Source organism: Chionomys nivalis, chromosome 19, assembly GCF_950005125.1.
Source record: "Chionomys nivalis chromosome 19, mChiNiv1.1, whole genome shotgun sequence".
NCBI classification, from domain to species: domain Eukaryota; kingdom Metazoa; phylum Chordata; class Mammalia; order Rodentia; family Cricetidae; genus Chionomys; species Chionomys nivalis.
This window is the reverse complement of record NC_080104.1, coordinates 41,848,906-41,865,254: the sequence shown is the minus strand read 5'-3', so window position 1 is coordinate 41,865,254 and position 16,349 is coordinate 41,848,906. Positions and strand designations below refer to the sequence as shown.

Sequence of the window (16,349 nt, the reverse complement as noted above, 5' to 3'; positions counted from 1 at the left end):
CGTCATTGAGGTGTGGTAGTGTGTGCCTGTAATCCCACCACTTGGGCGAGTGGAATCAGGAAGATCCAGAATTTAAAGTCCGGTTCTATATAGTTCGAGGCCAGCCTGGGATACAAGAGACCGTACATCAGAAAATGATGGAGTGTTTGGGGAGGTGTGTGGGGGGGGATACACTTATTTATCTTGACCGCCTTGAAAGCAGCATAACTGAAAAGCAGGTCTATGAATAAAGGCCTAACAGGGGTGTCATTGAGCTTCCTACTGTGTGACTACGGGCATAGCTTCCCTTCCAGAGGGCTTCGCTACTGCAAAAGAGGCGATTGAGCTAGACACTCACCGGGTCATGGTGCGGCCAAGAGACATGGGAAGAGCCTGGGAACTTCTCCCAGCCTGGAGGCTGCTGGCGCAGGATCATTGAGCATGGGGTATCAGAGTACTCCAGAGTGGGCAGCCAGGGCCTGTGGGAGGGCTGAGTAGGGCTCTTGAACTCCAGGCAAACCGTGAAAACAAGGGTGTACTGCCTGAGAGCTTTTGCCAAGAACCGGGCGCTCCTGTAGCGTCCAGAGCAGACTCAACTCTGGTGGTGTATGTTCAAAACAAGCACTTCAGCCCTCTCTGGGCCTGAGTTGGTTTTTGATCTGTGTGCTGATTAAAAGAATGGGCCACTAATGCCTGTTAAAAGCGGCATCCTGTGTAGCACTTTCTATAGATTATGTCTTTGAGTCCTCATGGTAAGATCACTGCTATTTTTTTTTTTTTTTTTTTTTGGTTTTTCGAGACAAGGTTTCTCTGTGGCTTTGCAGCCTCTCCTGGAACTAGCTCTGTAGACCAGGCTGGTCTCGAACTCACAGAGATCCGCCTGCCTCGGCCTCCCGAGTGCTGGGATTAAAGGCGTGCGCCACCATCACCCGGCTGATCACTGCTATTATTATGCCCATGTGTGTGGAGGTCAGAAGACCTCAGGTGTCAGTCCTAGCCTTCTTTTGAGACAGGGTCCCTTGCTATCTACCGCGTTGTGTACCAGGAGAGCTGACCCATGGGCTTCTAAATAATCTCCTGTCTCTCTCGCTCATCTCGACATAGAAGTGCTGGGGATACAGATGTACACTGATGTGCCTAGCTTTTGTGTGGGTTCTGAGTATCCAAACCCAGGTCATTCAGCAGTGTCCCAAGCCCACACATTGTTTAAGAGCCTTATCTAATTTTAACAAGAGTATCAACCTCATAATTGTTCTGTGTAGATTAAATATTTAAGAATTGAAGATGAAACCAGGCTTGGTGGTGCTTACGGGAAGTGGAAACAGAAAGATCAAGAGTCCAAGGCCATGCTCCCTGTGTGTACCGCGTTTGAAGCCAGACTGTGGGACAGACTTCCCTGTCACTGATGAAAATGTTTCTCTGTCCCTTTCTCATGTATTCAAGTGGAACGGGGGAGGGGCCTGATTGTTGAGCAAGCAGACTGGGTGAGAGAACCAGGCACTGGAACATTCTTGTGTATGTCCACAGAACTATTTTCATTGTAGCACTATTTCGCCATCTCTTCCCATCAGCACTCTCTAAGGTGTGATCAGAATGCTCTGGTAGCCGAATAGATGAACTGAGGTGATGTAGAGGAACGTTTTGTTTTATTTGGAGTAAGTGAGACCTTTTAATTTACATTACTTTTTTTCTATTTCACATTCTTCCCTTCCTCCAAGTCCTTCCAGATCCTCTCCCCCTCCCTACCCAATTCTTTGTTGTTGTTGTTGTTGTTGTTTGGGTTTTTTTGTTTTGTTTTGTTTTTCGAGACAGGGTTTCTCTGTGACTTTGGACTGGACTAGCTCTTGTAGACCAGGCTGGCCTCAAACTCACAGCGTTCTGCCTGCTATCCTTGTGATGCTTATCCCCAGAGAATTAGTATATGCAACAGGCAAAAGTGGGACCTGCCTAGCATCATATATCAGAGGAATAAATACATCAACAGTGTGGTCCAGGGGTAGGACAGGGAATGTAACTTAGTGGGAGAATGTACCAGGCTTTTTCTTTGGGGCCACCAACCAGCTCCCAAGTCATGGCACAGAGACTTACTAGTTTTGAATAATCAACCTGGCTTAGCCTCGTTTCTGGAAAGCTCTTTTAACTTAAAGTATCTGATTTCTCTTTATCTACTCTTTGCTTTTCTTTCCTTCTGTGTAAGTTACTTTCACTGCTACTCATATCTGTCCGTCTGGCAGTTGAGCTTTTAATTAGAACAATCAGGTGCCTTAGGCAGGCAATGTGAACCAGATGCAACACATCTTTATATCATTAAACAAATGCAGCATAAAAAAATGTAACACACCTTTACACAGTTAAATACTCTGCAGCATAAACAAATCTAACACATCTTTGTCTAGTTAAAATAATATTCCACAGCAGTAGAGCAGTTTCCTAGCAAGAGCAACACACACGCACGCACACATGCACGGGCGTGGGCGTGTGCTCTCAGGCACGCGTACACACACCCCAACACCAACCCAAAATATGTGATCTGTCCACGTGGTGGAATATTATTTAGCCTTCAAAAGATAGGAAATCCTGACCTAAACGCTACATAAATGAACCTTGAAAGCATTGTTAGGTGGAATAAGCCCGTCAGGAAACTCCATGTGCTCCAAAGGCGCGGCCAAACAGTCGAAAACAAAACAAAGAACCAGGGCTGGGAGTGGCTTGGAGGAGGGAGGAGAGTTCCTGTTTAATGGCGGTAGAGGTTCAGTTTTGCTGCTCTGGGAGAGGATGAGGAAGATTCCCCAACAGAACATTCTTGATGCTTCTGAGCTGTGCTCTTATGGTGAAGATGGTAAGCATAAAAGTTAACACTTATTAGCACTTGTCTTTTGTTTTTGGTTTGTTTTTTCAGACAGGATTTCTGTGGGTAGCCTTGGCCATCCTGGAATTTGCCCCGTAGATTAGGCTGGCCTTGATCACAGAGATCTACTTGCCCCTGCTGGGATTAAAGGTGTGCACCACAACCACCCAGCAACACTTGGTATTTTAACACTTCATGTATGGGAACGAATGTGAGAGAATCAGGAACAAAAAGTGAGATGTGTCCAGCACTTGTCTCCATGGAGTGGTGATGACCAGTGATAGACAGCATCCTGTGACGTTCAGCACAAAATCTTCCCAAGTAGCTTGTGCTTGGCCCAGTACTTAACTACCCCCATTAACCAGTCCTGTGCCAAAGGACTAGGCTCTGGTTGGACAGAGCTGGGCTTTGCTTTATGCAAACCTTGGAAGAGGAGAGTGGACATACCAGGTAGTCGCCCTCCCCGAACCTGCAAATTGCTAAATCTTTTCAACTCCAAGTGATTAACTGATGGAAGATCGTTGCTAAACTAACTGTGAGTGGTACCCCAGGCTTTCTCCATGACAGGGAGCTCCACTCTTCTAGAGTAAACCATCTAAACACAGACACTCTTGTGGGAGGGTAGAACTGCTGTCGTCCAGGGAAAGCAGCATTTTATTTAGTAGAGTGTGGCTGGAGACCAGGGGCTGGCATTGACAGGAGCCCCCATCCCCAAGCTTTGAAGCTGCCTTTGAGCTAGACAGAAGTCTCCGGGCTTTGGGCTGTGCTCCTCAGCTCTCGGCCTTTGACTTGGTCGTTTTCTCCTCTGAGTCCTCGCTGGGATGCACGCGGAGGACTTGGGCTTTGCCCATGAACTCTGGAGAAGGGGAGAGGCAAGAGATGAGAGAGCTGACAGGGAGGTAGGCCAATATCAAAGCCAGCATTGCCTTCAGTTCAGTGGGGGACTCGGGACAAACTAGCTCATTTCTGTGAGCCATACCACTCCCTGGTCCTTTTTTTTTTTTTTTTTTTTTTTTTAATCTGGATACCAAACCCGAGTCAAGCACCTACTGCATGCCAGACACTCTTCTGGGCCCTTGGGACGCTACACACTGACAAAGGAGAATCATGTCCACTATCGACAGACATTCTCTCCCTTCCAGCTGTCCCCACATTGTCTGGTCTAAGATACTATGTCTTCTCCAAGGGCCTCCTCTCTGGGCTCCCTTGTCCCTTCTTGCCACACCCCCCCATCCATGCACAGTGACCACAGGGACATACTATCTCCTACTCCCTCCAGAGTGACCTTCACTCTTCAAAAGACAGGCACGGTCTTGTCTTACCTCATACTGCTCTCCCCCACCCAGAAGGCCCGGATACTCCAACCAACTTATTCTTCCATCAGTATTCCAGGCATGGGGAGCTCTACTCCAAGGCCTTCCCTGGATACTTCTGTGGCTCAGGATAAGGAGCCCCCCCCCCCCAGTTAACCTGCTGTCCTCCTGGGGGTTCTGCCCTTTGTATACTTCCTTTCTAAGATGTAAGCCCCAATCACATAGGAACTTGTCCCGATTCTTTCCTCATGACTCACCAGAACCTGACACACAGTAAGCATGCAATAAATGTTTGCTGCATTAAAGAAGTAACCCAACTTCCTTGGGCAGGAATCCAGCCAGAGCTGGCCTCAGTGAGCCTCTAGAATAAACAGCTCCCTTTGAGGGCTCTTACCTGGTTTCTCCGTCTTGGATAGAGGTGGCGTCTTCGTCTTCTTCAGGGATGGACTATAACCAAATACAAATGACAGGCTTGGGAAACCGAGTCTACAGACGGTAGGTTGGTTAGGAGTTGGGAGGTGGCAGAGGTGTGGTCAGCCACCAGCTCGTAGAAGAGGCAAGACACCCCTCCTGAAGAGCTGGTGCGGAACTGTCCACAGATGGACCCAGACAGCCTCCTGCACCTCCAAAGCAGGAAGCAGACAGCTGTGATTGTGTGTCTGCTGTAGCCATGGGGACCAAGGTCCTCTTGTCTGAGATAGCCAGGGCTATGGTCTGTCCCACAACTGCTTGCCTGTCAAGCTAGTTCTGGACAAGTGACTAATGTTCTTTTACCTCGTGTGATCTGTTAGCTATCTTACCCTTCACACAGCCATGTCACTTCCCCCACACCTCTGGCAGGAGGCTTGAGAGAGAGGTAAAGAGGCCGACTTGGGGTCTCTCCTCCAAGCACAGTAATGCTTGCCTTCCCTGTCATCCTCTTCTTCCGCTGGCATGTTTACTGTGTGTTGCAGTGGTAGGGATTGAACCCCAGGCCTATACAACTATCTACCGATGAACCCCAGCCCCTGAGCATCCTTTCTTCTCTCAAGCAGAAAAAGAAAACCAGCTCTAGGACCCAAGCAAGAACCTATGCCCCAGGGCTGGGGTTGTAGCTCAGGTGGTAGAATGCTTGCCTAACGTGTGGGAAGCTCTGGGTTCCATCCCCAGCTGTTTGGTAAACACCTGTAATCCCAGCACTCAGGTGGCAGAGACAGGAGGGTTGAGTTCAAGGTCATCTTCAGGTACAAAGCAGGTTTGAGGCCGGCCTGACCCATAAAACGACCACCCACCAAAATATGCCTCCTCCAAACCTAAGCCACTTTCTTAACCATGCCTCAGCACCCCAAAATTTAGTCCCTGCAGTCTGTTCATTCCTGACCACCAGGCCCTAGGCACCTCCCACCTCCTGAGATGGTCTTTTCCCAGTCTCCCAACTTTGCAGTTTCCAGTCCTCAGTGTTCGGCTGGGAAGATGACTAAGCACATAAGGCACTTGCTGTGTTAGCGTGTGAGGACCAGACGTCCTGCACCCACGTGGATGTTCCCCACCCTACTCCTTGAGGCAGGATCTCTCTACTGCATCTGAAGCATACAGACACATCTAGCCCAGCCTTCTTCAAGGATCCTGTCTTCATTTCCCCTTGCTATGGTGCTGGGATTACAGGTGGGGTCACAAAGCCAGGGTAGGCGGATGCTGACCGCCAGGGCATGGTTCTGGAAACAGAAGGGCAGATGAGGGGCCCGGAGCCCACCTGTAGGTTGCCTGTTGTATCTCTTGAGGAGGTTCTTGAAGCTCTTGGAGTTGGTTCAAGAGCTTCTCCTCTGGGAGGGTTGGGAGGGGCTGGGGGATGAGCTGAGCCACCGCTGTCTGCAGAAGTCCCAGCGCCAAGTCTTTTTCTATAAACAGCGCAGGGCAGTGTCCTCAGCCCCTTTCCTATCTCAACCAGCTGGTCCCACCCCTGGTGAAGGACATCTTCCTCTAATCATCCTGCATCTCCTCATAGGCCCCCACCCCCAAGGAAGGTCCTCACAGTGCTTGTAGCTGTGTGCTAAGCCCTTACCTCTACATCGCCCTCTCCTACCATGAGAGCCATATGCACTTTGGACTTGGCCCCTTCCACTCCTCCCACCTCCTTTCCTCCCTCCTGGATCACATTTGGAAATCTGGGATTTATCTCCCCCCCTCCAACTCTTTCTTTTTCCTATCCCTTCCTCTAGTGAGCTTATAAACTCGTTCCCTGGGGATTCACCCCACCCTTCCCCTCACTGTTCTGAAGCAGACATGTATCTGTGGGTTCTCTACACAAGCCTGTGTGTTCTGGTATTTGCACTTATGTGCATGTTTCCTACAGTGACCGGGAGGGGCTGGGTGTGCTGGGAACAATCTTTATCTGTTTTCCCCTCCCAAACACCTATGTCTGAGGTCAGTACTAAAGAGGGGCCCCCTCCAAAGAACAGGGCCACAGAAATGCTGCCGGGAAGTAGGGGAGGAGGGAGGAATGATAATGGGAAGCCTCTGGGATGCTTTGGGACTCCCAAGGAGAAAAGAGAAAAGGCTGAGTGACATCTGTCCTGCAGGATCAAGAACAAGGGCAAGGGATGGGTAGCACCCCTCCACATGGAGAGGGGGCCGCACTATGGCGTCCTCACCCTTTGGTGGTGCATAGAGCAGCCAGAACTGGATGGTACTTAAAGAATCCGTCTGTAGAATCTGACAAAGAAGCTCCAAGATCTATGTGAAAAAGGACAGGCCGCGGTCAGTGGGAGCCCTTGCCACACTCCAGCCAGAAGTGCAGGCAAACGTGGGTCAGGGAACAGCAGCCTCCTCCCCTTGACATGGGGTCCCCGGGCCCCCTGCTTGGCTAAAATGCTTCCTCCTAAAGGTTCCTCCATGAGACCTAGAACTTTTGATGAGGGGGACTTTTTCTCAGAATTGTCCCTAAGCTCTCTGTGAGGCCTTGAGAAAGGAAGGTGTCCCACGGGGACTTGAGAACAGAATCAAGCCTCAGATACGGGACAGGTTAGACCTCTCAGCCCCATAGTCTCCACTGGGCTGGTTGGAACCTAGGGCCCCTCGCTGGGACAGCAAAATCAGTGCTGACCAGTCACCTCCTCAGAGACGCACCGAGTGTTGCATACTTGGATCTTTTGGGTGGTGGTTTGGGGCACCCCAAGGGCCTCCCCACCCGGGAGCGCCCAGAATCTGGATATGTTTTCCGGGAGGTGGGGGACTCGCTGTAGGCAGCCTGCTGGCCAGAGTAGATTGTTTCTGCCAGGTGCCTAGTGAGGGGCTCCATCCAGCGAAGCAGCTGGGACTCTCGACTCCTAGCTGCCTCCTCAGCCAGTGGCTTCCCCTGTCTCCTCCAGGCAAGTAGCGGCAGTATATGGTCCAGCTGTGTCCAGGATGTGCTCTGGGGACCTCCTAGGCCAAGTTGCAGGTGGCAGCTGTATCTATGGAGGGCTGGAGGGGGGGCCCGCCGTAGGAGGTGGAACTCTGGGAGTCCTAGGAAAGTAGGGTTCCCTCAGCCCTTTCCAGGCAGCCTCCCCAAGGACCTGGAGGGGTCTATCAGACCCTGGCAGGCCCACCTTATTGTTGGTGGAGTAGGAACTGGGTTGGGCTTCTCCCTCAGGCCTGTACCTGCTAGGTGCCCACCCTATCCTCCCAACCCACCCACCCAGCACCCACTTGCAGCGCCCACCCTGAACTGCCCTTTGGCCCTTCCCCATTCTTCCCATCCTCCTTACCTGCCCTGGGCCCCCTCCCCATGGGACCTGAGAACCTAACTCCAGGTGCGATGTAGCTGCCCTATGGTGGAGAAAGTACCGATTCTAGCCTGGCTATGCTGGCCATCCGCTGGGAGACCTGGCCACAAAACATCACCCAAAAGAGCCTAAACCTCTTTGTGGGTTGAATGGGGATCCTGAGATCTGTCTGGTCTACCCATGTTGCTGGGCCTAAAAGCATTACCCTTCAGTGAGAGGTGGTGACACTTTGGCTCTGGGGGACACGCATGCATGCTCCCAGGGATCACCGATGCCCTTGTCCACTGCTGCACAGTGGGGGCTCATTTCCAGCCTCAATGAGGAAAAGACCACAGGAAGCCCAGTCCAGGCTAGCCTTGCAGGCTGTGGATTGAGAATGCTCTGGGCAGGCCCTTCCCTCACCTAGGTTCTCAGTCCTTGGGCCGCTTTCTCAAGAGGGGTGGATGCTGACCCTGGAGAGCTGCTTTCGTGGTAATGCGGTGCTAACATAGCCATGCTCCCAGTTTGACCAATGACCCACGAGAGAGGACTTACACAGAGAGGGTCAGGATGACAACAGGCTGTCTAGAAGCGGAGGAGCTCAGAGCCCAGGACGCTGACTCCTGGGGCATGGTCTTTGTGGTCTTACAGTCTTAGGGGGCACTGTCTCTGGAGAAGCCACCCTAAGGCAGGCCGGGAGGGTGCTTGGCTGGAAGACTGGTATTCTGGAGGCTGAGACCACTGCAGTCCCTGCCTCCAGAGTGGGGCTTACCAGCAGCTCCTGGTCCTCCAGAACGGAGGCTTGGGCTCCTCCGTCTCTGGCAGAAGGGTGGCCCCGCTGGCCCTGGCGGTTGCGGCGGCTGAGAGCTTGGCTGGAAGCCGGGATAAGCCTACCAGTCTCGGCTGAGTACTTTGCCCCCTGCTCCCTCACAGGAGGCTCTTCCTTTGGCTAGAAGGAAAGTGACAAGAGACTCTAGGAGCAGTTGAAAGTGGGAGAAGGCGGGGGGAAATGAAAAAGAGGCCAGGCCTAGGATGCTATCAAGCCGTCTTCATCCTGTCCCAGGTCCTCCCTGGCTTCTTCTGCATCCTAACCCAGCATCCCAGGGTTGAATGACGATAGCCCCAGTGGTCTTTGTTCTCCTCCAAAGGCAAGTCCTCTTCCAAACATCGGAGATGTGGGAGTAGTATCCCGGGCCCAGACCCCTGTGTCAACCCTGGTTTCTAGCTCAACTGCTCCTATATCTGAGGTCTCTTCCTCACACTCACAGCTTTATGTCCTTTATTCTCTGCCCCCTACCTCCCTGTGTGTATGTGTGTGCATGTATGTCTACCTGTGTGCATGTGTGTCTGCCTGTGTGCATGTGTGTCTACCTGTGTTTTTGCATTTTCATGTGTATGCAGGTACACATGTTTGCTCAAGTGTGTATGCGTGTGCAGAGAGATCAGAGGACAACCTCAAGTGTCATTCCTCATCCTTTCCCCCCTCCCCCCTGCCTAAACAAGGTCCTTCACTGGCCTGGAAATCACTTATCTCTGCCTCTTTAGAGTAAAGATTACAAGCATGCATTGCTATGCCAGGATTTTTTTTAAGATTAATTTCATGTGTGTGAATGTTTGTCTGCATGTCTGGAGTGCACCACATGTGTGCAGTGACCTCTGCTGGTCCCTTGGAACTGGAATTACAAATGGTTGTGAGCTACCCTGTAGATTCCTGGGATTGAATCTGGATCCTTGGCAATAGCAAACAGCACTCTTTTCTTTCTTCTTTCTTTCTTTCTTTCTTTCTTTCTTTCTTTCTTTCTTTCTTTCTTTCTTTCTTTCTTTCAAGACAGTGTTTCTCTGTAGCTTTGGAGCCTCTCCTGGCTCTCGCTTATGTAGACCAGGCTGGCCTCAAACTCACAGAGATCTGCCTGCCTCTGCCTCCCGAGTGCTGGGATTAAAGGTGTGCATCACCACCTGCCTGCACACAGCACTCTTGGAGAGTCATTCCTCCAGCCAGCCCCCTGCCCCCACCTTTAGGCTTTTTAAATGTGGGCTTTGAGGATTGAACTTAGGTCTTCAGGCTTAGAAGGCAAGTGCTTTTTGCTTTTGAACGACGGTCTCTCTACATAGACCTGGCTGTATTAAAACTCGCTGTGTAGATCAGGTTGTTCTCAAACTCACAAAGCTCCCCAATCCCCGAACCTCTGCCTCCAGAGGGATTGGGAGGGATAGATTGCATGCTCCATCATGCTCATAAGTAAATGCTTTTCTTTCTTTCTTTCTTTTTTGGCAACTGCTTTCTGAATGAGCTGCCTTCCCAGCCCTTGAAACCCTTTCTCTGCCCTGGGAAATTCTGGGTACAGGGCAGGCTTAGAGCCTCCTTTCAGTGTAATTCCAGATAAAGAGTGCAAACACCCCCTCCCCCATTGTTTTTCTTTGCTTTTATTTGGTTTGAGACAAGCCCTTAGTGAGCAGCCCCGACAGGCCTGGAACTTGATGTGCAGAACAGGCTACGCCATAAATGTGCAGCCATGCCTCTGTCTCCCTAATGCTGAGATCAGAGAAGTGATCACCACAGCTATTTTCTCCATGTTTTAAAGAAAACCAGCCCTGCACGCTTGGCTGTGTTATCCTGAGCACCTCAGTGCATCAGTTGCAAGCAGGGGCAAGCAGCCACGTCCCCCTCTACACGTGGACTACCCCAAAACACACTCCATTACAAAGGTCTGTCCCAAGACCACCTGCCTTTACCACTTTGTCCCTGAAGGGCACTGTGAAGTCATCCCCATTCTGTCTGAAAACCTCCAACTGTTCTCCACACCAGAGGAGCTTGGCTGCTAACCTGTGTGGGGAAGTTTGGAAGAAATTCTTCCTCCCACACTTAAAAGTCCTCCTCTCACCTCTCCATCACTACCCACTTCTACACTGTGCTCCAGGCTCCGTTCCCTAAAGGTGTCCCAAATCCCCAGAGGCAACTATGGATGACCCTAGAGGGTGCTTCTGGGGACCCTTCTTGGATTTCTCTGCTAGGTGTGATTTTGTGCCCCCCTTAGGAACACCCCCTCTCATGCCAGTGGCAGAGCTTTGGAGGGACTCACCAAGGCTTTCTTTCCAGGCTCGCTCTTTGGTTCAGCACCAGCCTCGTTAGTCCTTGACTCGTTTTCCTTAGTGAAGACAGCCACTCGGGAAGCTAGGTCCTTTAGATTTTTCTTCCAGAGGTCTGAGAGGACAGGACAAGATCTTGGGGGCCCTGTTTGCCCTCCCTGTGTCCATCAGGACTGGGACGGAGGGGAAAGATTCTAGGCGGAAGTGCCCCCTCCACTTTACAAGGCTTTCTGCTCCGGAGGGAGAAGCATTAGAAACCGCAGCGGAATAAGGGTTGCTAATGTTGACAGTCTCCCTGAGTCCTCTCTGGGGGATGCTGGAGGGCATTAGGCTACTGTCTAAACACAAGCAGTTTGATCTGGCTTCTCTTCCCTTTTAGATGCCTGGAGCCAACACTGAGATTCAGAAAAGATGTCACACCTGTTGTTAAGACGTTGAACTGTTCTCTAGACGGGTATAGTATCCCTCAGCCAGCCCTCCGACTTCTCTGTCCTGCGCTAGCTGTCACCCTGTTCAATAGGATTTCTACCACAACCCCACCCTCCTGACCCTCCCATACCTTAGCAGCAGAAAAGTAGGGCTTGGCCTCCAAAGTTCCTCCAACAAAGCAGCTGGAGGTCTGAAAAACTGCTGCCTGCACACAAGTCACTAAATATTACAAGTGTCACTCGCTCATCTCTAGCTCCAAGTCATATGACTGTGTCCAAAATCAGTTTGACTCTGGCTCTTTGTTACTCCTCAAATATCTCAAATTCAACTGGGCGGTGGCAGCACATGCCTTTAGTCCCAGTAACTCGGGAGGCAGAGACAGGCAGATCTCTGTGAGTTCGAGGCCAGCCTGGTCTACGGAGCGAGTTCCAGGACAGGCTCCAAAGCTACACAAAGAAGCCTTGTCTTGAAAAAACCAAAAACAAAACAAAACAAAAACCCTCAAATCCAGGGGGTTATGGCCTGGGGAACAACACAGAAAGAAAGGCCCATTGAAGAGCAATGTCCCTTTCTGTCCCAGGCCCCTGCCCAGCCACACACTTTGGGAGAAGTATGAACCTTCAGATAGAAGGGTGTGGCCAAAGTACTCACCAGGAGGAAGCTGGGGGTTCCGGTTGGACTGTGGGTCCCCAACGGGGACTGAGATGGTGGGCATCCCCATCAGACAGCTGGATAAGAGTGCCGACTGAGTCACGGGTGCCAAAGAGAACTCGTCCCTGACCACGCACACAGGCTTCCCTGTGAGATCTGCAGAGGAGACGAGACCTGTGGGTTAGGGGGCCTGGTGGACTCCCAGGAGCTCCAGGGAGCTGGAAAGAGGTGATGAGGGCCAAAGAGTGCTTCAAGTGCTCCTCTTCCTGTAATGGCAAACTCACATCATCAGAGTCAAAACCCTAGACCAGCAACCACCATGCTCATGGGTACATGAACATGGAGGATCTACTCAGGGTCATCAGTGAGCTGGGCAGAGGCAAGACAGAGTCAGGCCTTCATGGGACCTCCTGAGGTCCTTCTGGCTTCCTGTGACAGGTCAATGAATTGTAGGTGGCTTAAAGATGAAGACTAGGGGGGCCAGGGAGACAGTTCAGCTGGTAAGTGCTTGCCTTGGAAACGAGAGGATTTGAGTTCAATACCTAGACTCGTGGTTTTAAAAAAAGGGACTGGGAAGATGGCTTATTGAGTAAAAGCACTTGCCATGCAAATGGGAGGATCTGAGTTTGAATGTCCAGGATCCACATAAAAACCAGATGCATAGTGTGAGCATCTATAATCTGGGGAGATGGGGAAGGGTAGAGGGAAAATATCCAGGAAGCTTGCCGGCCAGCTAGCCTGGCATACGCAGTGGAAAAACAAAGACACTCTGTATCAAACAAGATGGAAGGCAAGGATTGACCCCTGAGACGGTCCTCTGACCTCCACACGCATACCTAGGCATAGGTGCATACACATTCATAGACGTGAATGTGTGCGTACATACTATACACACAAAATCAAACAGCACACGTGCATGCATGCACATGTGTCTGTGTGTGTACACAGACATACCTGTCATGTTCACGTGTGTGCAGACAATGACCTTGGCTCTTGTTCCCCAGGCACCATCTACCTTGTTTTATTTGAGATAGAGCCTCTCATTGGCCCATTCACCCATCTAGCTAGGATGGCTGGCCCATGAGCAGTGGGGATCCTCCAGTCTCCACCTCCGCAGCTCTCGGATTATAAACCTAGGCCACCAAGCTTGGGTAGGCCTTGACTGCTTTGGTCCCAGGATCCTCACTCTCCTGGCTTCTCCAGGCTCTTCAGCTTCTCCTCTTCTTCTCTAATGTCTCTTAGTCTTTTCAACCTCTTAATCCAAAACTCTGTGTCTTCACAATGCATTGTTTTTTTCTCAAATGACTCTCACAGTGCATCTCCCCAGGCTCTTGGGGCTGTTTTCCTCCATCTGTGGCTCCTCCCCTCCTCTATCCCCTACTCCACTGATGGCTTCTTGGTATTTGTGTACTCTAAGGAATGGTGTCGCTGCCTATCTGCCCTATGCTTTACCTTCAGTCAGTGGTCAACATCCTAAGGAGTCTTCCTTCTGTACCTCTAGACTAGAGCCATGGAATCTTCCACAGCTTCATGTTTTGGCTTCCATCCAGGCCAGCGGGACCTTGTGTAAGTATCTCTCATGGTCACTTCTGTACTGCCACCCTCCCAAGAGCCCCCACTTGATTCAGTGAAGTGATTGTTATTACAAATTTTAGACAGAATCTCCCTCGGGGGCTCAGGCTAGGCAGGACCTCTTAGGTAGACCAGGGTGGCCTTAAACTTATGGTGGCGATCCTTCTGCCTCTGCATTCCAGATGCCAGCATTATACAAATACACACATGCCAAGCTGAGGTGACTTAAGACAGCACCAATGGCCTGCAGGGTCCACCTGATACAGCTCCAATGTCTCTCTGAAACCATCTCTTCCCTTCTACTTCTGACTCTGCTCCAGACACTAAAAGGGCTCTCCTGCTGTACCTCCAACAGAGCCAGGGCCATTGTGTCCCTCTGCAGGACATTCTAGTGCTTGATTGATTCGGGCTCCCACCCTTGCTTCCTTTAGTCTTTCTCAATATCTTGTCACTGACTAGGACTCTTCTGACAACCTTTTTGAAAGTGGCCATCTGCCCCTCTGGAATCTGACAGTGGCATCTAGTCTATGTCCCATCCTTTCCAGCTGGATGTAAGCTCCAGGAAAGCAGTGACAGTGGTCTGTTCTGCCTATTGCCATGTCCTTGGAGTCCAGACAAGTGTCAGTCTGTAGTGCACACTCTGTATACGCTGCAGATAGATGAGTGGGTGGATGGCTGGCCTAAAGGATGAGGCAGCGAGTGTCAGAGTCAGAGCATCGTTCTGGGGGTGAGACCTTCATCACTTTCTCTGATTCAGAGGGTGGAGAATTCTGTAGGGGACACCTCTGATATGCCCTTGCAGCCTGCACTTTCCTCCAATCCCCCAGGTCAGTCCTGGCTTGGCCACTGGGCAGCCGTAGGATGCCCGTCAGGCCCCATGCTCTCTAGGCTTCGCCTGGAAATGGGTAAGAATGTGCGCCTCTATACCAGATCTCGTGACCAATTAGTGATACCCACTTCTGCCGGGCCCTGTAGCAAGATTCTGCCCACTTGTCCTTACCTTGGATGTGTGTCACACGCTGTGGCTGGGGGTGGTGCCGGGAGAAGAAGGAGTGGTGGCTGAGGCGTCCGAAGCGATAGGCACTTGGTGTTTGGGGCTTAGAGGTCTTCAGCTCCTCTTGGATCAACTCGAAATCCACAATGCCTGGGACCACGGGCTCTTTCTGGAATCCCACATCCCCGTGGCTCTTCGGAAAGTGCTCTGGTTTCTTCTCGGGCTCGGGCTCTGCCTTTGGACTGAAAGAGGATGGTTAAAGAGAGGCAAATGGTGTTTCCTCTGGCTCACCGGGCCTCAGGACTCAAGTGCCTGTCATGGAACCCAAGTCTCAGAGGCTGAAATCTGCCTTCATGGCATCCCCACCCTATAACCCCCAAAGCTTTGCTCCCCCAGAATCCTTTCCCAGTGATGCCATCTGATCCCAGTGAGCCTCTGTCTTGGTAGGGAGCTGGGGTTCATCTGTCAGAGAGCAGATGGAACCTCCCAGGATCCCTGCTTTCTTCCTGAGACCAGATCTAAAACCAGAAAGAGAAACCTCAGACCCACCTAGTCACCACACCCCTAGGATGCGCCAAAAGGCTCCTTCTCTATATATTCTCTGGGAACAGCTGCTGGCCCCATTAGAGGCCTCTCCCCAAACCAAAATTTTGGCAATCCCAAGAAGCAGCTTCAGGCTGTCACCCTCCCCTGTGCCGCTCTTATTTTAGACTCAGCACCCAGGGGTCAGGACTAGAGCCAAGGTCAGGCTAGTCCCAGCAAGTCCTTTCCCCATGTGGTCCCTCTCAGAAGACGCTGAGCTGACACCAAAGATACTGCGGGGTGGGGAGGGGGGGAGGCAGAGAAGCGTCCAGCTCTTGTCTTGTTGGGCTAGGCTGGAGACCAGCTTTCTCAGGTTCCCAGCACCGCACCTCAGCCCCAGGATCAGAGGACGCTTAGCCTCTGTCCCTGAAGGACGAGGAGGAGGTCAGTCTAGAGCCAAAGGTATCCCAGGAGGACCTGTTGTACCACCTGCCTGGTGGCTTTCTGTACTTCCCTCTCCTGCTGGCCCTGGCTGGAGGGAGGTCCCTAGATCGAGTGGAGGTGAGCTGGAAATATGCTAAGCTGGGGGTGCCTTTCCTGATTCTTGGGAGGATGTCACTGGGCTGTTCCCTGAGTTTCCTGTTCCATTTTCCTTTCAGCTCTAGGTAGTCTAGGACTTAAAGAAATAAAGCTTCTCTGAAGTGGCAGTTAGTAGCCTCCTCTACCCTCAAATAAGGGGAAGCCACTGGAAACTGGAACCTGTACTCCAGCTGCCTCCTAGCGTGTAGTTCAGAGGCCCATGCCAACTCAGCACCCAGGCCCTGGTGCATGGCATTCCAAGGTGACGGAGGGTCTTTCCTAGAACATGGACCCCTGTTTACCAAGTTCCTCCAAGGCTACCTTTGTCTTCTATCCTGCCTCAACTTTCCTTGGCGTGTACCCCCAACACACACACACACTCCTATCTGGCCTGTGTGCATTTAGGCCCTCACCTCACTAGTGGTTGCTCAGCCAACTGGGTTTTCACCTCCGTAGTCATCACAGGGTTTGCAATGAGAGATGTAAAGACTAAAATCCTAATGCCAATGTTCTCGATGGATGGCGCAGCTCTGATGGACTGGTGGTGGGTGCACAAACTGGAACAGGCAATCTGAGGGAAGAAGGGTACAGTATGTGGTAAAACACTATATCGCCCAGTGGTTACCCTCCCAGACATGAGAAAAACTCCTACA

At 51.4% G+C, this 16,349-nt stretch overlaps 1 protein-coding gene across 1 annotated transcript; it reads right to left on the bottom strand.

Moving 5' to 3' along the window:
* Window positions 1-3,125: 3,125 nt before the first annotated feature.
* On the bottom strand, window positions 3,126-14,851 carry Tbata (thymus, brain and testes associated; the record flags this gene model as incomplete). The annotated part of the gene is made up of 8 exons (XM_057794330.1): window positions 3,126-3,683; window positions 4,535-4,587; window positions 5,873-6,017; window positions 6,771-6,852; window positions 8,635-8,811; window positions 10,943-11,064; window positions 12,030-12,185; window positions 14,602-14,851. Coding segments are annotated over 8 exons (1,071 nt in total), but the record flags the coding sequence as incomplete, so codon positions are not given.
* Window positions 14,852-16,349: the final 1,498 nt, after the last annotated feature.